The sequence below is a fragment of the Cyanistes caeruleus genome, chromosome 3 (genome assembly GCF_971803275.1).
Source record: "Cyanistes caeruleus chromosome 3, bCyaCae1.hap1.1, whole genome shotgun sequence".
Classification (NCBI taxonomy): domain Eukaryota; kingdom Metazoa; phylum Chordata; class Aves; order Passeriformes; family Paridae; genus Cyanistes; species Cyanistes caeruleus.
Genome location: NC_141703.1, coordinates 61,132,739 through 61,154,078, shown reverse-complemented (window position 1 = coordinate 61,154,078; position 21,340 = coordinate 61,132,739). Strand labels below are relative to the sequence as shown.

Here is a 21,340-nt window from a genome sequence, read left to right as displayed (position 1 = left end):
AGCTACCTGCTTTCAGCAGTACAACGTCTTAAGTATAACATCTTAAGGTCAGATGAGGCTGCTTAGGGTCTTTTCCAGTGTTTTCTGGGCAGCCTGTTCCAGAGCCCAACTACTCTTGCTCTGAATTTTTTTTCTAGTTGGAATCTAGTTGGAATTTCCCTTCTGGTGCCTTGTGTCCACAGCTCCTCATCCTTTTCCTGTGCATACTGGAATAATTCAGATCTGGCCCCTCTGTAATGGCAGAAGACAATACTTGCTTCCCTCTCAAATCTCTTTCCAGGCTAAACAATCCCAGTTTCCTCTTCCTCTTCCCTTATATCACAAACTTCCATCCAAACTCCATTTTTGTATCCTTCCACTAAACTCACTGCAGTTTGTCAATATCTCTTTTATATTGGGGAGCCAGAAACTGGACACAGCATTCCAGGTGTGTCTCACCAATGCCAAAATTCTCCATGAAGTAGCTTCATCATGAAGGCTGTGGGTGCACCTGCAGTCCACACAGCATCTCATCTCACTGCTTTATTCCCATGCCTCTGGGTAGTCCCTCACCCAACAGTGACACTTCTTTTCTCCAGTTTCTGTGCAGGTGTTACCTTCATTCATTACCTTCACATTTCTGTCCCTTTCGTAGCCAGAGCCACCAGTTCCCATTCCTTTGTAGGCAGTGTTTCCCTGCTTATTTGCTATTTTTTCCCTTTCTGGTATTTTCTCCTTCACTTCTCATCTAAGACTTCATCTAAGACTAGACAAGCCAAGAGAATTCTGATTTCTTTTCAGGTTCTCTCTTTCCCTCACAGCCCTTCTCTGCAGCTGTTTCAGGTAAAAGACAGTTTCTTGATCCTATATTTCCAATGAGCTTTCATAAGCACATGATTTCAAGGCAGTAATACATCCCAACCTCTATGGGAATTACCTGGGATGCACTTAATATCATGTTGGATTTTCCCTATGTCATATCAAATGGTGGTTCAGAATAGCTTGGAAGACATCTAATACACTCAAGTTCTCATCCTTCATTCATATAAGCTTTTAGCTAATAGCAGTTATTTATATGAATTCCCCAGTGAATGTCTTTGAACATGGCACTATTAAATTGCATTCCATTTTTATTGCTGTCATCTAGTTCACTCTGTCTGATTTCCTGACCATCCTCTCTATTGACTATGCCACCTAGCCACTATCATCTTCACATTTTTAGCATATTGCAAATATTTGTGCCAAGGTAATTGATGCAAAAAAAGGGAGAAAACATTAATCCAAAAATCAATCCACAATCAACTACAAAAGAATCCTTCTTCCAGCCTTCTCTTAGTGTCAACACCATTCTCTTCATAGAATTCTCTGTCTACTTTCAAATGCTTCTATTACTCCCTATGGTCCAGTGTAATCCCATGGTACCCTACATCAAATTATCTGTTTAACTCCAGTTATGTTATGTCTCCACTGTTTCCTTTTCGTGGCCAATCCATAATTCTTTCAAGGACTGACAAAAGATACTGGAAGAAAATCAGAGCAATGTAACACACTCTCTCTTTTTACCACATTAATAATTAGTTTCTGTGTCCGTTCTTCTTTTCAAAATTAGTCCTAAAGCCTTTCATGGTCCATGGAACACTGCATTTTCAAGGCTCAATCCTCCCATCCTGCCTGTTCCTCCTCTTATGAACATAATATCAATTTTTCTTTATCAATAGGGTGTCTCCTCAACTGACAGATGAGTTAGCCCTACTGGCCCACAAGCCCATGAAGTCATGTGCAAGTATTCCAGAACGCCTGTGTGAATCCAGTTTCAGTGTGAAGGTCACTCAGATTTCTTTCATCTAAGCTGCAAAAAGCTTGTGTTCATATTTTCATTCCAAGCCTGCCCCTGTGCTCAGCATCAGTGGGTCCAGCTCTGCACTTCTCCACCCAGGAAAGACTTGGACCTGCTGGAGTGGGTCCAGAGGAAGGCCACAGAAAGGCTCAGAGTGCTGGGGCACTCCTGTGAAGACAGGCTGAGAGAGCTGAGATTGTTCAGCCTGGAAAAGGGAAGGTTCCAGGGAGACCTTATTGCAGCCTTCAAGTACCTAAAGGGGCTTATGAGAGGGATGATGACAAACTTTTCAGTGGGGCCTGTTGCAGTAGCAGAAGGGGTAATGGTTTTAAACAAAAGAGGGTAGATTTAGACTGGATATGAGGAAGGATTTTTTTGCAATGAAAGGGGTGAAACACTGGCAGAGGTTGCCCAGAGAGGTGGTAGATGCCCCATTCCTGGAAACATTCAAAGTCATGTCAAATGGGGCTCTGAGCAAACTGATTTAGTTAAAGATGTCCCTGCTCATTGCAGGGAGGGTTGACCAGACCTTTATAGCTCGTGGGCAGCTCTTACACCACACTGAAATTGTCTCCCACTTGAATATGATCCACTACTAGATAAACAAATTACAACCTTGTACTCATTTTATTGATGAGACCCTTTTTCTCTCTACATCCTGCCATGCTAACCCAGTTTGAATTTTCGCAACATTTTGGCAACTCACATTTAGAAATGAAGGTAGGAAAATGTAAAAGAGAGAAAACAGTTATACATTTTCCTTCACAAGTATTCACTCATTAATTTTCCTTTTTTTTTTTTTTTCCTGCTTAGCCTTGATTGCTCTTCTGAGAGAAGGAGAGAGCCTGGAGGATCTGATGAAGTTGTCTCCAGAGGACCTGCTGCTGAGATGGGCAAACTATCACCTGGAAAATGCAGGATGCAACAAAGTCAACAACTTCAGCTCAGACATCAAGGTATGAGAAATACTGACCAACAAAAGCAAAACAGCAGCTCTGCACCCAAAATCCTGCCCTCCACACAGGGACTGTGCACTGAAACACTCCAAGTAGCTAAGATTGCTCTGTCAAGTTCATGGAGCTGGGTACATAAAATGCTTTCATGGGGCTTACCTTTGCACTCAGTAGTATTCCTCCTCTTCCTCCTGACCTCCCAGTCATCACTGCCAGCTCCTGCACACCAGATGGCTGGGAAAGGGATGTCTGCTGGCTCTGGACAGGGCATATGGACACTGTATTTTCAGTTCCTTGCCTCTATTGCTCTTCTCCTTTCCAAATCTCCGTAAATAACTCTTGACCTGACTTTCGTTTGGAAAAGCCTGGACTTTACTGAGACATGTAGAGAAAGATGACTGGGCATTTCTAATTCCCCTCTTGATCTTTCCTTCACCTGGGCTATGTGCTCCTCTGTCCCAACATTTGCTATAGCCCTGCATGCAGTTGTCTGCAAGTTTTAATTCACTGGGACTATTGAAAAGATTGCAGCTAGACTGGGAGACACTTGCAAGGGTGGGTCTGGAGTCTGGGCAGCATTATTTCATATACCCAGGACCTCTTGGGCTTATGACTGCAGATTTCAGCAAAGCTTTCTCTGTAGGACCTTCATTGTTCCCAGACAGATGTATCTGAACCTCAGTAGTGCCCTCTGATGAATTTCAGACACTAAAGCCCAGTGTGAGGCCCAGACAGCATCCCAGAGCTGTAGAGGGTGTATAAGGGAGGGTACCTGAGCTGGCTTACAAGAAAGCCAGGGGCTGGCCAGCACACCAACCTCACCAGCCACAACCTGTCTTGCCTGCTCCCAGAATAGCATGGGGAAAATCCGGTTCTAGAGGTACCTGGTCATAGGCTTCACTAGGGACTGAAGCACAAGCACAAGCATTTAATTGAAATGCAGGAAAAAAACACCAGGGAAAGCAACAGGAGAGGTAGAGAATCACATTTGATAAAACAATTTTTATTTTAACAGATTCTTGGTTGACTGGGTGGAGGTGACTGAAGAATATCCATAAAAAGGGAAGGGAATGGAGTGTTTTCCATCTTTCTGTGTGCTGGCAAAAAAGACTATGGTGCAACTGATTAAATCCTATCTACAACTGAAAGTGAAATCCCTATTCCAATCCCAATTCCAATGTTAACTGTTGGAAAATAAGGCACATGTTTACAAGATTTCAGTGTTTACAGACATTCTCTAAGTCTGTCCTCCCACCTCACTTCTGCTGTAAATAACCACTTCCTAGATATGGTGTGTAGTAATGCAGATGTAAAATATTTAAAATAATTCAGGTAGTCTGCTTTACATTCTGAAGAGCATCAGTTGGGTTAGTTTGACAAGTCCCTAGACATTAACATGTTGCTTTATTTTCAGTTCTTCGAGGTGTTTTTGAAGTGAGTTAATATTTTCCACATATGGAAGCAGTGTACTATTTCACAAAAGATTAAAGACACAACATGTTAAATCCTTGTCTTGTTCCTGCCCTTTTGCCGGAAAAATGCTGATACTGTTGTCAGTGTTAACTTTTGTCCTTGAAAACTGTGCTTTCTCTTCCACAACTGTTCCAGCCTTGCTTTGAAATCCACTTTAAACATCTGCTTTCTCCTTCTGCATTTTCTTTTATTAAATGCTCAGCAGCCTGACTTCTACAGCATTATAAAGGTATGCATTTTTTTACCTCTAATTCTATGTTCAGATTAAGTAAATTCTGATATCTTTTTGTTGCTGTCCTTTCTGTAAGTTCAACACACAGCATTTTTGCCTCGCGTGCTGGGCATTCTGCAGCATATATATATTGGCTCAGGGAAGAAATAGATCTGGCAAACACAGCATAAAGTAGGAATTGCTAAGTGCTTCCAGCTTAATTAATTTAATTATGTAGCCCAATGATCGATGTAATAAAAATGAAGCATGCAGGCACATTGTTCAGGGAAGCACTGGCATGCAGAGGCTGGGCTTTAGATGTAATTTTTCTTCCCTTTAATTTCTCTGTCTGTCACAGGACTCAAGAGCTTATTACCATTTGCTGAACCAAGTTGCCCCCAAGGGAGATGAAGAAGGCATTCCAGCTATTACTATTGACATGTCAGGATTAAGGGTAAGATGAGATAAGTTTGGAGTAAATGCCGATATTTTCTGTCCATTACGTGCCTTGCTGGCCAATGCAGCACTGCACTGGGATGTCAGAACCAGCAAATTCTTTCTTACATTGCAACACAATCTCCTATTTCAGAAATCAAAGCTTCCAAAGAATTAAATTATGTGTTTGCGTTTTTGTTAGATAATAACTCTGAAACTTCAGCAACCATTTAATCACAGTGATAAACTACTAGCACGTAACAAGTGTATTTAAATACATTTCTCTGTGAATTTCATCAAACCATCACATTTTATATGGAATGTGGCTGTAAAAGCAATATGGTGAGGTGTTTGAATCATAGGCAAAACCCATTTGAAAACACAGACTCGCCATAGGTAAAAGTGGGAAGGGGAACACCTATAAATCCATCAAGGGGCTGCCTTAGCAGCTAGATCCCCACACGGAGACCCAGGTGGGTGTGGTGTGGTTGCAGAGCCAGGGCTGGCTGAGGCTGATGTCCCCTTGTCCCGGGCAGGAGAAGGATGACGTGCAGCGAGCCGAGTGCATGCTGCAGCAGGCCGAGCGTCTCGGCTGCCGCCAGTTCGTCACCGCCACCGACGTCGTCCGGGGGAACCCCAAGCTCAACCTGGCCTTCATCGCCAATTTGTTCAACAAATACCCTGCCCTGCATAAGCCAGAGAACCAGGACATCGACTGGAGCTCCATTGAAGGTCAGGAGAATGCAAATATTGCACGGTGCGCCGTGATATTTCCCATGTGTCTCCTGTTCATGGTTCAGTGAGTTGTAAATTCAGTTGAGGTTTCTTTCCAAAACACTTACTTTACTGAAGTGTGGTGCTCTGTGGGCCTTTGTCTGATGTGTCTGTTGTTTTAGGTGAGACAAGGGAAGAAAGGACATTCAGGAACTGGATGAACTCCCTTGGTGTTAATCCACGTGTAAATCACTTGTATAGGTAAGATGAGGTATTACACTTCCTTCAGATGATAAATACAGCCAGCAAGCTGTTAGCAAAAGCATAAAAACTTTTGGGCCCTATAAGAATATATGCTGCTTTGTGTTTCCCAGAAAACTAAGTTTACCTCTGCTAATAGTTGTGTTTCTTTCCTCTGTTCTTTGGACAATGACATATCCTTTTTGTTGTTTTCAGTGACCTGTCAGATGCCTTGGTTATCTTCCAACTCTATGAAAAGATCAAAGTGCCAGTAGACTGGAACAGGGTGAACAAACCACCATACCCTAAACTGGGTGGCAACATGAAGAAGGTACAAACAGCTAGAATAGCTCCATTAGCGATGCCTTATCCTCAGTGAATGCCTATATTGTTTCAAACAGCAATGTGGACACTCATGTTGCTCTCCAGTCCCAAGGACAGCATCTTAAATGATTTTTATTTATGATTTTTTTATTTATTTATGATTATCCACTTTGTCAGTGGATAATTTTTCATTCTGAAGAAGAAATATATATTAGACTCACTTGCTATGTTGACAGGTGAAAAATATTTGTTAAGTAAAAAGACTTGACAGCGTTTGTATCAGTATTTAGAAACTGGATTTGCAGATCACTTTTGCTACAGCTTTAGGCACTGATTGTAATGCATCTGGTCTGTGAAATGCATGGCACCAGCTTAATTGCAGCTGTCTGGATCACTGCCCTCCACATCAAATGAAGACAGTGATGATAAGCATTCTTGATCAGATGCATCAAGAACCGATCACACAGCTGCTGCTAAATACAAAGCTTTCTCCCAACTATCTGGATGAGTAATTGCATCCAGTTAGACCAGAGAGATCAACTGATCTAAAATATTGGCTGGGACACTAATCCTTTGTCTCAGTGCAGTGCCATGATTCTGGAGGTACCCATGAGCCATACGCTTTTATTTTCCAGGCTAATCTGCTTTTCAGGCCCTGAAAATGAAGTATAGCATTTTCTTCTTTGTGAAAATGCTTAAAATGGTATTTTTGGGATGGATTTGCCCACTGGTAGTGAATCAGCTTGTTTTATCACAGAGCCCCGAGGTTCCTGTTTGCCCAGGAGGCTCTGGGATGGGTGATCCAAAGAATTTAAAGTAACAGTGTCTTGTCTGCTTTATTTTTTTTTTCTCCCATATTTTTGAACCGCACCAATTGACCCTGCCATTAACAGCTTGAAAACTGCAACTATGCAGTGGAACTGGGAAAGAATCAAGCCAAATTTTCCCTCGTTGGCATTGCTGGGCAAGACCTGAATGAAGGAAACCGTACCCTCACGCTGGCCTTAATCTGGCAGTTGATGAGAAGGTAGGTCAGCCAGCCACGAGCTTCAGAGTGTTTTGGTATGCTCAGTTTGCATTGCTGTAGTTTCCTGATGCTCTCACTGAGAAGGCTCTACAGGCTTCTCACTCCTCTGTTTGCACTTCAGGGCCAAGGCAGAGTGACCTTCTGCCCACTCCTAGTTAAGTGTGTGATCAGAGCACATCTTGTGGGCAAGGCCATTACAGCCAGCTGATGCAGAAGATTATTATTGTCACTATCTGCATAGCAAGAAGAAATGTTTATTGCACAGAAGAGAGGAAAAGAAGTTATAAGGTCTCTGCATCAGAGGATGGGGGCAATGTACCAGAAATAAGGAATTGATGCAGAAATTTTGTAAGCTGCTCCCTGAAGTGGGCACAACTCAGTACCTCTCTCCATTTTAATGTAATTCTCTGTGTGTGCATGTTTCTGTGTTTAAGAGTGCCATAGCTGAGAACAAAGAGCCTCACTAGTTAGGAACTGAATACAAACTAAATTCAGACAATAGAGAAAGGTGTAGGTTTATTGGTAAGGTAGTTAAAATAGGAATGAGGTGATCACTTACCATCAGCTTGGGATATATTTCCAAGCTGTATGCTGACAAATAAGCAAAATACTCCAGGCTTGTTTTTATGAAGAAGGTCAGTCTTAGGTGAGCAGAAGGATTCCCTTCTATCTCTAAAACCTTATTTTTTAAGCACTATGGGAGTGAGTAATTTACAATGAAATACATTAAGAGGGACCTTCCACGAATTTTAAGCAACCAAAACTTTTAACATTCCCAAAACAGTGGTTAAAGAATTGGGGATGAATTAAAGTCCTTAGATTAATTATTGTGTAAATCATATGCACAGTGAGTGTGTGTGAGGCAGAGGAACATCAGATCATTGGGATGATCCAAAAAAGGAAGTTCTGAGGTTACAGCAGGCTTTGAGCAAATATCTTTGCTTCCCTCTTAAGGTACACCCTGAATATCCTTGAAGACATTGGTGGTGGAGAGAAGGTCAATGATGAAATCATTGTCAGCTGGGTCAATGAAACACTCACGGTGGCTGGGAAGGATTCAACCATCTCCAGTTTCAAGGTACAGGTTTTTTCAGAAGTCTCTGCTCAGGAATCTCTTACTCAGTGTGCTAGTGTGTATGATATATACATGTGGGTATGCATATACACACACTCATCATGATATAACTCACTACATAGCTTGTTTTTCATTCCCTTATGAAAGCTTGTCCAAATACACAGATTTTATTCAAGTGACTTAAATGTGAAGAAGTAATAGAAATATGATACGGTGGACACTACAGGAAACACCTTGAATTCCATTTTGACATGGGAAATCAAAAATGGAGACAGGAATGATGACTGGAATTAAGAAAGAGCTGCTGTGCTGTTGGTTATGAATCAACAGCAATTACAAATGACACTATTAAAATGAACAACAGCAGTACATTTATAACCTGGTAGTACCATCCAGGGGTACCTTGCCCTATTTTGAAAGCTACCATACAAACACAGAGATGGACTGGTTCTAGAGCACTTCCAATTCCGCTCACGTATCTATGACACTTGCTGGGGAACACTCAGTGGTTATAAATCAGCAGTTTGCACCAGGCAAGAACAGATCCATCAGACTTCATCTAATGAGTTCAGGAATCACACAGCTGGTCCCCCCAACACCTCCCATCAGGAGGTGTCTGTCAGTGTCATCTCCCCACAGGAAGCAAATGCACTAGCCCTGCACCCCATCTTTTGCTTTAATGACATTGTATTCTACGACAAGGTGACCTGCTTCATGGATGAGGGAAAGGCTGTGGGTGTTGTCTAGCTGGATTTTAGTGAAGCCTTTGGCACTGTTTACCACAACATTCTCCTGCAGAAACTGGCTGCACATGGCTTGGACAGGTGCACTATTTGCTGGGTAAAAACTGGATGGCCAAGCCCAGAGAGTGGTGGTGAACAGAGTTACATCCAGCTGGCAGCCTGTCACCAGTGGTGCTCCCAGGGCTCAGTTTTGGGGCCATTTAACATCTTTATTGATGGTCTGGACAAGCAGATCAAGTGCATCCTCAGTCAGTTTGCAGAGGACACCAAGTTGTATGGGGATGTTGATCTGCTGGAAGGCAAGAAGGCTCTGCAGAGGGATCTGGACCGGCTGGATTGATGGACCAAGGCCAGTTGTATGAGGTTCAGTGAGGCCAAGTACCAGGTCCTGTGCTTGTGTCACAACAACCCCTGCAGTGCTACCGGCTTGGGGAAGAGCGGCTGGAAAGCTGAACAGCAGCAAAGGAGCTGGGGGTGCTGGTCAACAGCACCTGAACATCAGCTACTGCATGCCCAAGTAGCCAAGAAGGCCAATGGCATCCTGGCCTGTGCCAGCAACAGTGTGGCCAGCAGGAGCAGGGCAGGGATTGTCCCCTGTGCTTGGCCATACCTTGAATGCCGTGTCCAGTTCCGGGGCCCTCACCATGAGGAAGTCACTGAGGTGCTGAAGCATGCCTAAAAGGCAACAAAGCTTGGAAAGGCTCTGGAGCATAAATCCTATGAGGAGCAGCTGAGGGAGCTGGGGGCATTTAGCCTCAAGGAAAGGAGGCACAGGGGAGACCTCATCACTCCCTACAATTGCCTGAAAGGAAGGAGCAGACAGGGGGGGATCAGTCTCTTCTCCCAGGTAACAAGTGACAGGATAGGAGGAAATGGTCTTGAGTTTGGAAATAGCCAGGGGAAGTTTAGATTGGATATTAGGGGAAGTTTCTCTGCCCTCAAAGGGTTGTCAAGCCCTGGAACAGGCTGTCTAGTGAAGTGAGTCACCATTACTGGAGGGTTTAAAAAATGTGTAGTTGTGATGCTTAGGGACATGATTTAGTGGTAGACTGGGAAGTGCTAGATTAAGGGTGGACTTGATCATAAAAATATTTTCCAACCTAATCTATTCTATGATGTTTCATCCCTTGGGGGAAAAAAAAAAATCCTTGAAAGAGTTCTTAGTCTGCTTTAGATGAAAAATTACTCTAAGCAGCCCTTTGTGAAGATCTAAATGGTATTTGACTGAACTGTTCATTGCACTTGAGTCTAGACTCTGGCTTTGTGGGAGTTCTGTCATCCTGATCTTGCATTTAATTTTCTTTTCTGTCCATGCAGGATAGCAAAATCAGCACCAGCATGCCAGTCCTGGATCTCATTGATGCCATTCAACCAGGGTCAATCAAGTATGACCTCTTGAAAACAGAGGACCTGAATGATGAGGAGAAACTAAATAATGCTAAGTATGTTTCTGCCAAGTAGCATTTAGCATGAGTTACCTGCTCAGGCTTCCCTAACTCTGTCTTTGGAAACTGCTCTGCTGTCATTCTCATCTGGCACAACTTCATGTGAGAAATACCACCCGAGTTAGAAGCATGAAAGCTGGGAGTTAGGTAGTAAAATGATTATCAGTGGAAATGGAGTGTGTAATGTTATAGTTCCTGCTTTATAAATCCCTTGAAAGGATTGAAATCACTTGGTTTCATAAGCTCCTATTTTCTCATATTAAATTTAAAATTCTTTCAGAGATCAGGGAACAATGCCAACAATAGTGAGCCATTGAAAACAGGGATTAGAGGTCATGATAGCTCTTTAGTCACCTACAGGTGGAACACAGACATATTTAAGAGAGAAAGGGGAGGACAGGATTCATGCATGAAAAACTGGTTCTGTAGATGTGGATATTGATTTTTTTTTCCCTGAATGCAAATGATTTCCTAGCAGTGAGTCAATTCTGGGGGCATCTCCCTCTCCTTTCAGAGTTACACAGATCACCTTCTGATATGATCATCAGCTTAACTTCTTTTCTGTGCAGTAACTACAAAGGAGAAAAAGATGACTGTAAAGCAATCAGAGCTGCCATTATTTTTGTAAAGACTTTTCCCACTCTTCCCTCTTCCATTTCCTAACATCTGTTCTCTTTCTTTTCTTGCAATCCTATATGTGCTTTTCTCTGTACTTTATTTCTTCATTCCTTTGCTGTTCTTTTCCTCATTTTCCACCCCTATTCCCCCATGCTCCCAATGCTTCTCTGCATTTGGGGGAAAATTTCACAAGTGTATGTACTCTGAAGTGGGAAGAACCTGGGCTTTTCTAGCTCTTTTTAATGAAAAAATAGAAGAGACAAACCCACTGGAGAACAGCCAGTGGCTCTGAGCAGGGAGATGGGAATGTCAACTTGCACATTCTGGGTATGTGTCCCCAAATGTTGATTTCCAGCAGCACTGAGCTCACTGACATCAGCCTTCTGCTTCCATCCTTGCAAGTTTGTTTATGTGGAAAGTTTAAGTCTCAGAGACTGGGGGGGAGCAAGACCAGAATGGCTGATTGTGAGGATAGTCTTTCAAGGAATGGAAGATTAAATGTATTGTACCACGATCTGACCTGCAGTCTCCCATCCTGCAGAGCTGCAACCATCAGGAGATGCACTCTGCCTTTTACTAGAAATGTAGTTCTTTATGAACCTGTCTCATACATTCCTATAGAAAAGTTTAACTTTGGTGAATCAATGAAACCCATTCTGGTATTGATCATGCAAAACACTTAACAGGGGAAAAATAATGCTACTGCACTAATTTCTGTCTTTATTTTTTCCTCTTTTTCCACCCCTGCAACACAGATACGCCATCTCTATGGCAAGAAAAATTGGAGCAAGAGTCTATGCCCTCCCAGAAGATCTGGTTGAAGTAAAACCCAAAATGGTCATGACAGTGTTTGCTTGCCTTATGGGAAAAGGCATGAAGAAAGTTTAAAGCACAAAGGACTCGCACTGATGTCTGTTATTCTCCCTTTAGATTCCTTTAAACTGGATGCTCTTCTCTGTATCAAAGAAATATGCAGGGTGCTCATGCTTTTAAGGCATGAATGTTATACATGGTTCCAGGTCATACAGAAGTCATGTATTCTTGTGTAGCCAGGAAATACTTTGTTTTGAACAGTAATATGTGCTTGATTTCTTTGCCTTATTTTCCACTTTGCTAGCTATAGCCATTTCATATTCCTAAACAAGTTTTCGCCACTGAGGCCTAAGCATATCTTTTCATCAATGGACACCAGGGTTTTCTGTGGGAGGTCATCCAGTGACAGACAGCTTTTAGGACTATGAAATGTTATACTCTGCCTCTGCCTGAAAATGTTGTCACGCTTTTCTTAGCATTTCTGCCATATTTAGCTTCAGTTTGCACCTGGGATAACAAAGGAGGTTCCCCCAAGCCAATGCAAGTAGTAGTGACTGTATTTTTGGAATGGTAGGATCCTCTGAGGAAATTCTTGTGGAAAGGAAGAAGTGTTTGGTGTCTGTGATGTGTTGCTGGTATGTAAAGTGAGCAGTACTTTTCCCTGCAAATTATGCCTCTGCCATCCATGGCATTACTCACCGATAATATTACTGCTCACCAATAAAAAACCCATACTGCAGCCTGGTCCTCCAAGAACACCCGAACTCTGGAACCTTTTCAACAAACATTCTCCAAGGGATAATTCATTTTTATGTCATAATACACTTTAAAAAGATTGCAAAGCATGATAGAAATGAAAACCACTTTAAAGAAACTAAGGGAATGTACTCAGTTAGTAGCAATACAATGAGAAGTGAACAAAGGGATGCAGAATGACATATTTATGTAGACAATAAAAATTCAACTCTGTTAACTTCACAGACTTGCACTCGAGGGGCTGCGGCTCTGATTCAGGAGAGCTTTTATACCTGTGCTAGCATAAGAAACACGTACTAAAATGCTCCCCTGAACCCAGCCTGGGATCCTCAACAGAGCTAAATCAGCTTTGCTTTGCAGCTAACAAGGCACTGTAAATTTGCCTCAGTTGAGGACCTGGCCCTGTCTATGGATTGTCAGTGGGATATATTTGCACTGAATCTCTTCTTTGGCACGAGACATTTACTGGCCTTTATGTGAATTTTACTGTGGTGAAATGCAGAAGGAGGGAATTTTGCCTTAATGCAATCCCGTTGACACAGTCTCAGTTCTCTCCCTCTCCCCCTCCCTTTCCTCCTGCCCTTCAAAATTGCCTTAACAAAGAACCAATATTCTATGACATGAGAAGTCTCTCCAAATAAAATGTTCTATAAAGCCAAATGTGTAGTCCTTGCTTTTAGTAGTGGATGTACTAGTCAGTGTGTGTCATAGAGCTGAAATGGGGACAGAGGTAAAAATAATCTGTGGGCTCACTGAGAATGTGTCTTCTGTATTGTTATTGAAACCACAGATTGCAGAGAATGGAAAGAATTATTTCCTGGCCATTTCTGAAAATGGCACTCGGAGACACTGCCAAAGATGGGACATTGTTCTGGCTGGACTTCCAGTATGTTTTCCCCATTTGGTGCACCGCCCAACATCCTCTTCCTTTCCCCAGGTACCCATAAATTTTGCTTCTTTAAGCATTCTGCAATACAAATATCACAGAATCACTAGGTTGGAAGAGACCTTCAAGATCATCGAGTCCAACCCAGCCCTAACACCTCAAATATGCTGCATTGTTCCTGCAGGAACAGACAGATCTTGTTCCTGATCAGATCTGACTGCCCTGTTCCTCCTAAGAATTTAATACAGGATGGGAGAAGTACAGGATCCTAAAACCCATTCTGCCTGGTCCCAGTATTTCCCAGTGCTGGCAGAGGAGGAGAACCTGCAAAGTGTTACACAGTGGAGATGTCACCCCAGCTCATTGCCCAGGAAGGGGGAGTTATGGCCCCTATAGCACTCCTCCTCTCTTCAGATGTAGGACCTCCTGTTGCCAGAGAAGAGGAGTGGCACTGAAAAGGCAGCTCCTCTCCCCTTGTGATTGACTTGGGAGTCCTTCAGAGGTAAGCCAGAGAGAGGAACCTGTGACTGCAGAGCTTCTCTCAGGCAGGATGACCATGTATTGTGTGAGTCGCACGCGTGTGTGTGCGTTTGCAAAATGAAGGGGCTATTTTTTGTTGGATAAATGGTGTAGATCTGAAAGGACTGGGTAATCCTGCCTGAAGACAGCCCTGCCTCAGGTTCCTTGTTTCAGGGAGATGTCTCACCCCAGACTCAGGGGCAGTCATGAAGGATGAAGTAGATGAGATTGGAAATGGCAGCAGAACCAGGGTGAGAAGGACGGCTTTTCCCTTGACCCCAAATGAATGCAGGTGTTACCTCCAGAGAGTAGGAGGGATTTTCAGGCATTTTCCATTCACCAGCTCTTAGTAACTCAGCTTTTTGCACAGGGGTAGGATTTTTAGTGGAGTCTGCTGAGATCGGCAGAGAGAGGAGGTTTCCATACAGGATGCCACTAGGCAAGGCGTAGGACTTCAGGGGCTCTGGAGACTGAAAGCTGCCTCTGCCTCAGGCTCTGGAGAGGAGCCAGCTGATGTACGGTGTCATTTGAATCACGTTTTGTGAAAGGGGCTGTTTTTCCTCCTCCTCCTCCTCCTCCTCAGCATCCCATTGCCGGAGCACCCTGGCACGCAGCCCCCGCGCTAGCAGCGCTCTGCCCGCGGGCTGCCTTTGGGAGCCCGCAGCTGTGCAGCAGGGACAGCAAACCACGAGATGGCACTCAGCGCACCCCCAGCTCCCGACAGGACAGCCAGGAGCGCCAGCACCGCCATCCTCTGCCGAACGGAGGGAAAAAATGGATACGGAGCTCTCGGCACAGAGCCAGCGCTCGCCAGAGCACCAAAGGGAGTGATGCTGCTGGCAGGGATATCGCAGTAAATGCCTACCAGACCTTCAGAACCTCACTTGGAAAACGAATCTGTCACGGCCCCCAGGGTGTGGGAATAGCTGCTTTCTGGTACAGGAGTATATTTTCACTTTTCAGTGCATTTCTCTTTAATCGAGTATTCTTACTTATTTGATGGACTTAAGGTTTTGCTTTCGTAAACTGGTAATAGCAGCGTGTAATAAAGGTCTCTCTCAGCAGATGCTGAAGGGGTTAAGCCTATGACAAGCATCACCAAAAATACCAACCCGGATCCGGAATTTTTTGCTCTTGCTTTCCTCGAACTTTTTCCATCCCTCTTAGGGAAAGCAGCTGTCTTTGGGATTCACTCCCAAATCAAGCTGGCTTTGTAAGCACTTCCATTATTGATTTTCATTGCACAATTAATCATAATTTTCAATGCTTCAAAAAGGCTTAGAGATTCACACGAATAAAAATAAAGCATCAGCATTTAGACTAACTAGGAGAAAAAAAACATGAGGGTGATCAATCCACGTGCCTCAGGGTACAGTCTGATCACCAGCTGGACTTAGAAGGAAATGTCCCCCCACAGAGTAGTAAAGCATAATTAGGTGTATGATGAGGATTTTACACCTTCTTGTAAATCATCTACCCTAGCTAGAAATCATCTGTTCTAGCTTTAGAAAGGGGACAGCAAGCAGTATGGCTGGTTGCTCTGCTCTTGTAGAGGTAAGGTTGTTTCTATTTACTCCAGAACTGGGACTGAACCAAAACCCTAACCTAACCCTAACTTGTCCTTCTAAGCGCAGCTTAATTCTGTTATGAGCCTAATGACAAACTGCAGGTCTTGGTGTCCACTGCTGCCTAAATGAACAGCAGCTTTGATCTGGCTTCTTCTTGGAAAATAGGACCCTGTCTCTGTCAGCTGGCTGCAAAGAGCACATGAGCAGCACTGGTCCTACAGCAAGTACCAGAGATTTCTGCTTTCAGCTTGATGGAGAAATGGATCCTGGTGCCTCTGATCTTGCAAACCCATATGCTGAGTTGCTCAGAGTCAGCTCTCTGTCTTCTCCCACTTCTGGCAGCCTCCCCCACCACATGAAGAACAGACTTGCCAAGAATTTGGGAGCATTTTCCTTCAGGCTGCTCAGCCACTTAAACCCAGCATTTCTGAGGAGCTGTCCTCGTTCTTCACTGCAGATAAACAAACGGAGCACCTCAGAGCACACATCCATTTGTCACTGAGGTGAGGAGAAACTCTGACCAACCCCTCAGCAATGTGCCCTCCCTTGATTTTGCAGCCCTGGAGCAGAACACCCTGCATGTCTGAGAGACTTCAGAGCCTCAGCCTTGCCATGCCTTCTCCTCAAGGCCTGTGTATGTTTGGGTGTCAGTGAAACCATCCTGTGGTTGAGCAACATGCCAGTGAAAGGCTCAATCAGCCACAGCAGGGGAAATAGAGATCCCTTATCAGCAATTGAGAGATGGGGACATCTGAGTCGAGATTGGAAGCCAGTTTTATTGAGTATACAAGGCATTTTTATAGGGTTTTACTCGTATGGCACTTATATAGGGTCCTATTTTTGTTAACAATTTCCCATTGGTTACACATTCTTCATGACATCAATTCCCTGGTAATCATTACAAAGTTTCACAACATATTTCTGGGTCACTTCTACCCCAGGGAGCAGTTATCTGTGTCTGTCTCTCCCATGGTTTGATCAGGCCTAAGATAAGCCTTCTTTATCAGTTCCATTGTGCTCTCTGTTTTATTTCCCATACTTCCTGAGGATGATGCAGGCCCTGTCCACCAGGCATCCACTGTTTGTGGATGTCAAATCACAATTAGGGAAACATGGCCATAGTGTCCCATAATGCTTGTCGGGCCTACCTGGGGTGATGCTGTCCATGTAGTGATCTTATCTTGCATACCAGTCAAATGCCTCTTGAAAATTTCCAAATTTGTAGAAATTTCCCAAATTTGCTGTTGGAGCCAGATTCTGAGCAGTGATGAGTGTCTCTGCAGTGTGGATCTGCTTGCACAGACTGATGGTGGTGGGGGCCACACCAGCTGAGAGGGGTGAATGAAAGAGGGCAGGGCCTTTGTTCTATGGAGTTTCTCTTCACCAGCATCCTTAAACAGGCTCTGGCATCTTTTAAACAGGTCCCAGCATTCTCCAAAAGCCCAAAGGAAGGGTCCACTTCTAATCTCTGCCAAATGCTGAGCAAGAAATGTGAGCAAGTACGAGTACAAAGAAGAAAGAAAATTCTGTTGATCCAGCCAGAGACAGGCAGAACACATCACTACCCTGGGCTAATTGCATTCTGGATATGTGCACACATAACCTTTGTACATGGAGAGGGAGACAGGTGTGCATCCACTCACGTGCAATGTGGCCAAAGTGTGCTCTCTGTAGGTGGCACTTGGACACCTTCCCCAAGTGCTCAGAAGTTCTGCTTGGAGTGCTCCTGGGACTCTCTTTGATATCCTCTGCTTACCAATATAAAACTTGCTTTGCAAGTGCTCCTTGTTAAGACAAATAAGGCAAATAAGTCAATGTGTACTGGCAAAGAGAAAACATGAGTCACTTGGACATGAGTCACTTGGACAATGTTGTTTGGGTGGTAGTTTATAACAGACCTTCAGGAAGCAGAGCTCATGAAGAAAGTGTTTAAACAGTACAGATACCTCCCCATTTACCCCAAACCATGCACACACTAGAGCAGCTTTCTCTCTTCTAACCCAGGAGAGCTAGCAAAAGAGGGTAAAAGAAAAGAATTAATAAATAAAATAGGTTGGCACAACCAAGTCCTCAAAAAAATGCCAGGGAAACGTGTATTTTCAGCCTCTGCTCACACCTCTCAGCCATGATTGAAACATACTGCTGAGGTCTGTTTCCTCCCAGGTTAATCCATCATTTTCTAGCACAACCAGCATCTCATTTTTATATTTGAGAATGATGTGAGGGAGAAATGCCAGAACCACAGAAATTTAGACATAGCCCAGATTTTCCGCTCCTGGTGGTTTCATGGGCTGCAAAATTGTTTCCTGAATGAAATAACAGAGGTTGGTGACATTGGCCATGTATGCAAATGATCGCAGTGTCCTACAGAGATTAATTGGTTCATGAATAAAGATGAGGAGCTGAGGTGTGCAGGGAGAAATCATTTATCAATTATATGCCTTGGAAAACTGAAAGATGATGCAGCCTTAACGGCTGAATGGGTTTGAAAGGGGGACTTGTAAATTGAGTTCTAATTCTGTTCTGCCACATTCATAATAAAGAGCTGTTACACTAATTGCATCCTTGTGTGGCTCATGAGCAACAGCACTCAGCTGCATCTCACAGTGAGCAACAGAGATCAGAGTTTAGTTAGATTTTAGTCATCTTCTGCCTCACGTGGGAAGGATGCTCACTGGTTACCTTTGGCCTCGTCAGTAGGGATAATGCACCAGAAAAATGGCAAGAGCCTATCAGCAATTTTCATGAGATTATTTTGCATTTGAATCTGAATTTAAAGAGCCAGTAAGGACAGCACAGACTCACTTGGCTTTTATATGCTGCTTGTGTCACACGGATGCATCAGCACGATTACCCACCCCTGGAGGGACTCTCTGATTAACTGGAAACAAGAGGATTCTGGAGGATCAAAACCATAACAGACTATGCTAATCACAAACAAGGAAAAGGATCTGGGGGATGTGGCTGTTGATAACAGCTGACCTCTGCTCCTCCTGCCCCTTCTGAGTGCTTGTTAACAGGTTTACTGTTACAGACAGCAGTAGCCTAGTGTGGGCTTTTGCACACACTGAAATACACACTCAGATCTTAGAACCTTAATGAGACTTGTTATTTAAAATCTTGCTGCTGGATACTGTGCAAGCCCCAGGATCAAAGAGGATAGCCACACTTAGATCACAGTTGCATGTAAAGGAAATCTTGTGACACTTGGGCTGCTGAAAACCAGGGGTGACACTTATGGGAGTCACTGGAGATTACTCAGGGCCATTGCTGCAACTGCTTGAGACCTGTTGTGACTGCAGTGGCTCAAGAAGTTTTTCTTTTGACTTGTTTTATCTGATGGGTTTCCAGGGTCTGTCTCTCTTTCACCAAAATGAGCAGCCTGCAGGGGCCCAGAATGATGACCAGGCACAGCCCAGCATCCCAGGGTGTGCTGAGGGGTCTTGAGCAATGACAGATACCCTGACTTAGCAGAGACATGGGTCTCTTTTGCTGCCATCATTTTGGGCACTGACATCTTAAACCACCACACAAAGATGTGCCAGAGCCTGGTATGGCTGAGATACAACACCCAGTCTCTGTCCAGGGAACACTGGTGTTACTACACATGAATGTGCAGAGGACAGATGGCATCCAGCCAAAAGAGTGAAGACATCTCTTTAGAACTGCCTTTAAAGTGTGATTACATTTTTTTAAAGCAATATAATAATGGCATCAGAAGGCTATATATATTGCCAGTCCTAATTCTCAGATGCATAATTTTCAACAAAGAAATCAAGAGAACACTTTGTTAATTATCTGCTCTGAAAACTAAGACCTACTCATCCCTCTTTAAATGAAAGCCTGTGCATCTCCCAAAGCTACCCTAAAAGTTAACACAACCCAACACAACTGAAATTGCTCCCCATTAATACAAGGCCTCTGGTCATATTTGCTATGGCAACACTTGCAAGTATCAGGTCAGTGTAGCCCATGGACTACCCAGTGGAGAAGGGACAATTAATCCAAGTGCAGCAAAATCTTTGAAAGGATTTTTGACCAATCAGCTCTTCACTGGGGAGTGCTGACTCAGCAGAAAGGGTTGCTGGAAATGATCAGTTTTGATGAATTTCCCAATCAGAGAAATAAATTAATTTGTTCAAGAAAGAAGGATTTCAGATCTTCTCAAATTCAACTAAAACTTCACCTTACAACAGTTTCTAAATTCAACTGTATTTCCTCCAGGTTTAAAAACAGACTGTAGAAATGCAAGTTAACTTTCAATAAAATAATTAAAATGCCTTAGAAAAAATAAAGCAACAGTTAAAATTCTCAAAATGAATTTTTTTTATTAATTCAATTTTTTTTAGAGTTGCCCTTCACAGTGTTTTTTTAAGACTTCATTTTTCTTCCCAGATAATCTGGGAAATACTTCCCAGGTTCTCAGAGGTCTTCAAAGGTTATTAAAAGATTTACTGCTGCAGGAAGAGTTTCCTCAAACACCTTTTTTTTCCTTCTTTTTTTGTATGAAATATTTCCTCTGCATTCCAGAAACCAAAAAGCAAGTAGGAAATCAGTAGCTTTCAAACACTGTGGGAACAGTCTCTGCAATAAACCATAGAATCTAGGAAAAGCTACCAACACTAAAAAATGTTTGTCTAAAACTTTCTTCTCAGGTAGACACCAGAAGGTGGTGCTCCCTTTTTCAACTTAACTAACACCCTAAGACATGTAGAGAGATGATCCTTTCCTTTTCTTCAGTAAGATAAACCCAACTCCATCAGCTTTTCAATCTCTTCTGTTGAACCTAGCTCAGCAGATCAAATCTTTTTCATATCTGTGCATGAAACATTTCCACATGAAAGAGTGTCTGGATGAGCAAGTTTTGTCTCCTGTCTTTTATTTTTCTTTGACAGGTTCCTTTTGCCTGTGTGAGGAAAGAGCATCTGAACCACTGGTTTAAAAATCAACCCTTCTGGCAGAGTGCTGACCACTACCCTTGCTGGGAATGGCATCTGTAGCTTATCAGAACTTCCTATTTGCTTGAACAATATCTAGAAAAAATAAAATAAGAACTAAAATGTCTAGGTGAGGCATCAGTGGTTTCACTTCCCATGAGCCTTTCTTTGCCTTTCCTTTTGGTGTCTGGTTTGTGCACAACTCCAGTTTGATGATTTTCAGTGTTGAAAGTATTCACTGGGGAGCATGATTCACCTCTGTTGACTTTAGTCACCTAAAACTCAGCTGTCTGGCTTCTTAGGACAGGGCTGTCCTTCTGAAACAGTTAAAACAAAAAATAAACCCAGGGCTGTGTTTTACTTCCAAAGGCCTGGCTGCCTGCTTAGGTGGAGAATTGGCTTTCATCTGAACCACTCCAGAGCTGTTCTAGAGGAGTTTATGGATGCAATCTAGTCTGCATTACTTAACCTTAGCTCCAGGGCTTGCTCCCAGGCATTTTTTCACCTAGGCTATAGCTATAACCATAAGCTACCCCTACAGCATCAAATAATTTAGTTAACCAATTCACATCCAAGTCTTGGCTCCCTGGTGTCTCCATTACATATATATTGATCCACTCCTCAGTCCTTTTCTGGAATGAATTCCCTCTGGAAGAGGACTCAAATAATAAGTATATATAATAACTCAGGATAATAAGTTGTGTCTTAGTCAAGTTTGGATTTGCTGTTCAAACACGGAACAGAGATGCAGATCATCTATTCTGGATATGCCAAATTCACACAGCTT

At 43.2% G+C, this 21,340-nt stretch overlaps 1 protein-coding gene across 3 annotated transcripts in view; it reads left to right on the top strand.

Moving 5' to 3' along the window:
* The window catches only part of LCP1 (lymphocyte cytosolic protein 1), a 30,761-nt gene extending 17,458 nt beyond the window's left edge, over window positions 1-13,303 (top strand). The window contains exons 8-17 of one of the 3 annotated variants that reach the window (XM_023939165.2): window positions 2,630-2,772; window positions 4,448-4,471; window positions 4,812-4,907; window positions 5,425-5,620; window positions 5,785-5,863; window positions 6,059-6,173; window positions 7,060-7,193; window positions 8,148-8,271; window positions 10,329-10,453; window positions 11,830-13,303. In XM_023939165.2, the coding sequence (XP_023794933.1) occupies window positions 2,630-2,772; window positions 4,448-4,471; window positions 4,812-4,907; window positions 5,425-5,620; window positions 5,785-5,863; window positions 6,059-6,173; window positions 7,060-7,193; window positions 8,148-8,271; window positions 10,329-10,453; window positions 11,830-11,962 (1,169 nt within the window). In that variant the 3' untranslated portion in view covers window positions 11,963-13,303. Of the gene's footprint in view, window positions 1-2,629; window positions 2,773-4,444; window positions 4,472-4,811; window positions 4,908-5,424; window positions 5,621-5,784; window positions 5,864-6,058; window positions 6,174-7,059; window positions 7,194-8,147; window positions 8,272-10,328; window positions 10,454-11,829 lie in introns of all 3 variants that reach the window. The other 2 variants (XM_023939089.2, XM_023939234.2) reach the window with 2 other exon arrangements.
* Window positions 13,304-21,340: the final 8,037 nt, after the last annotated feature.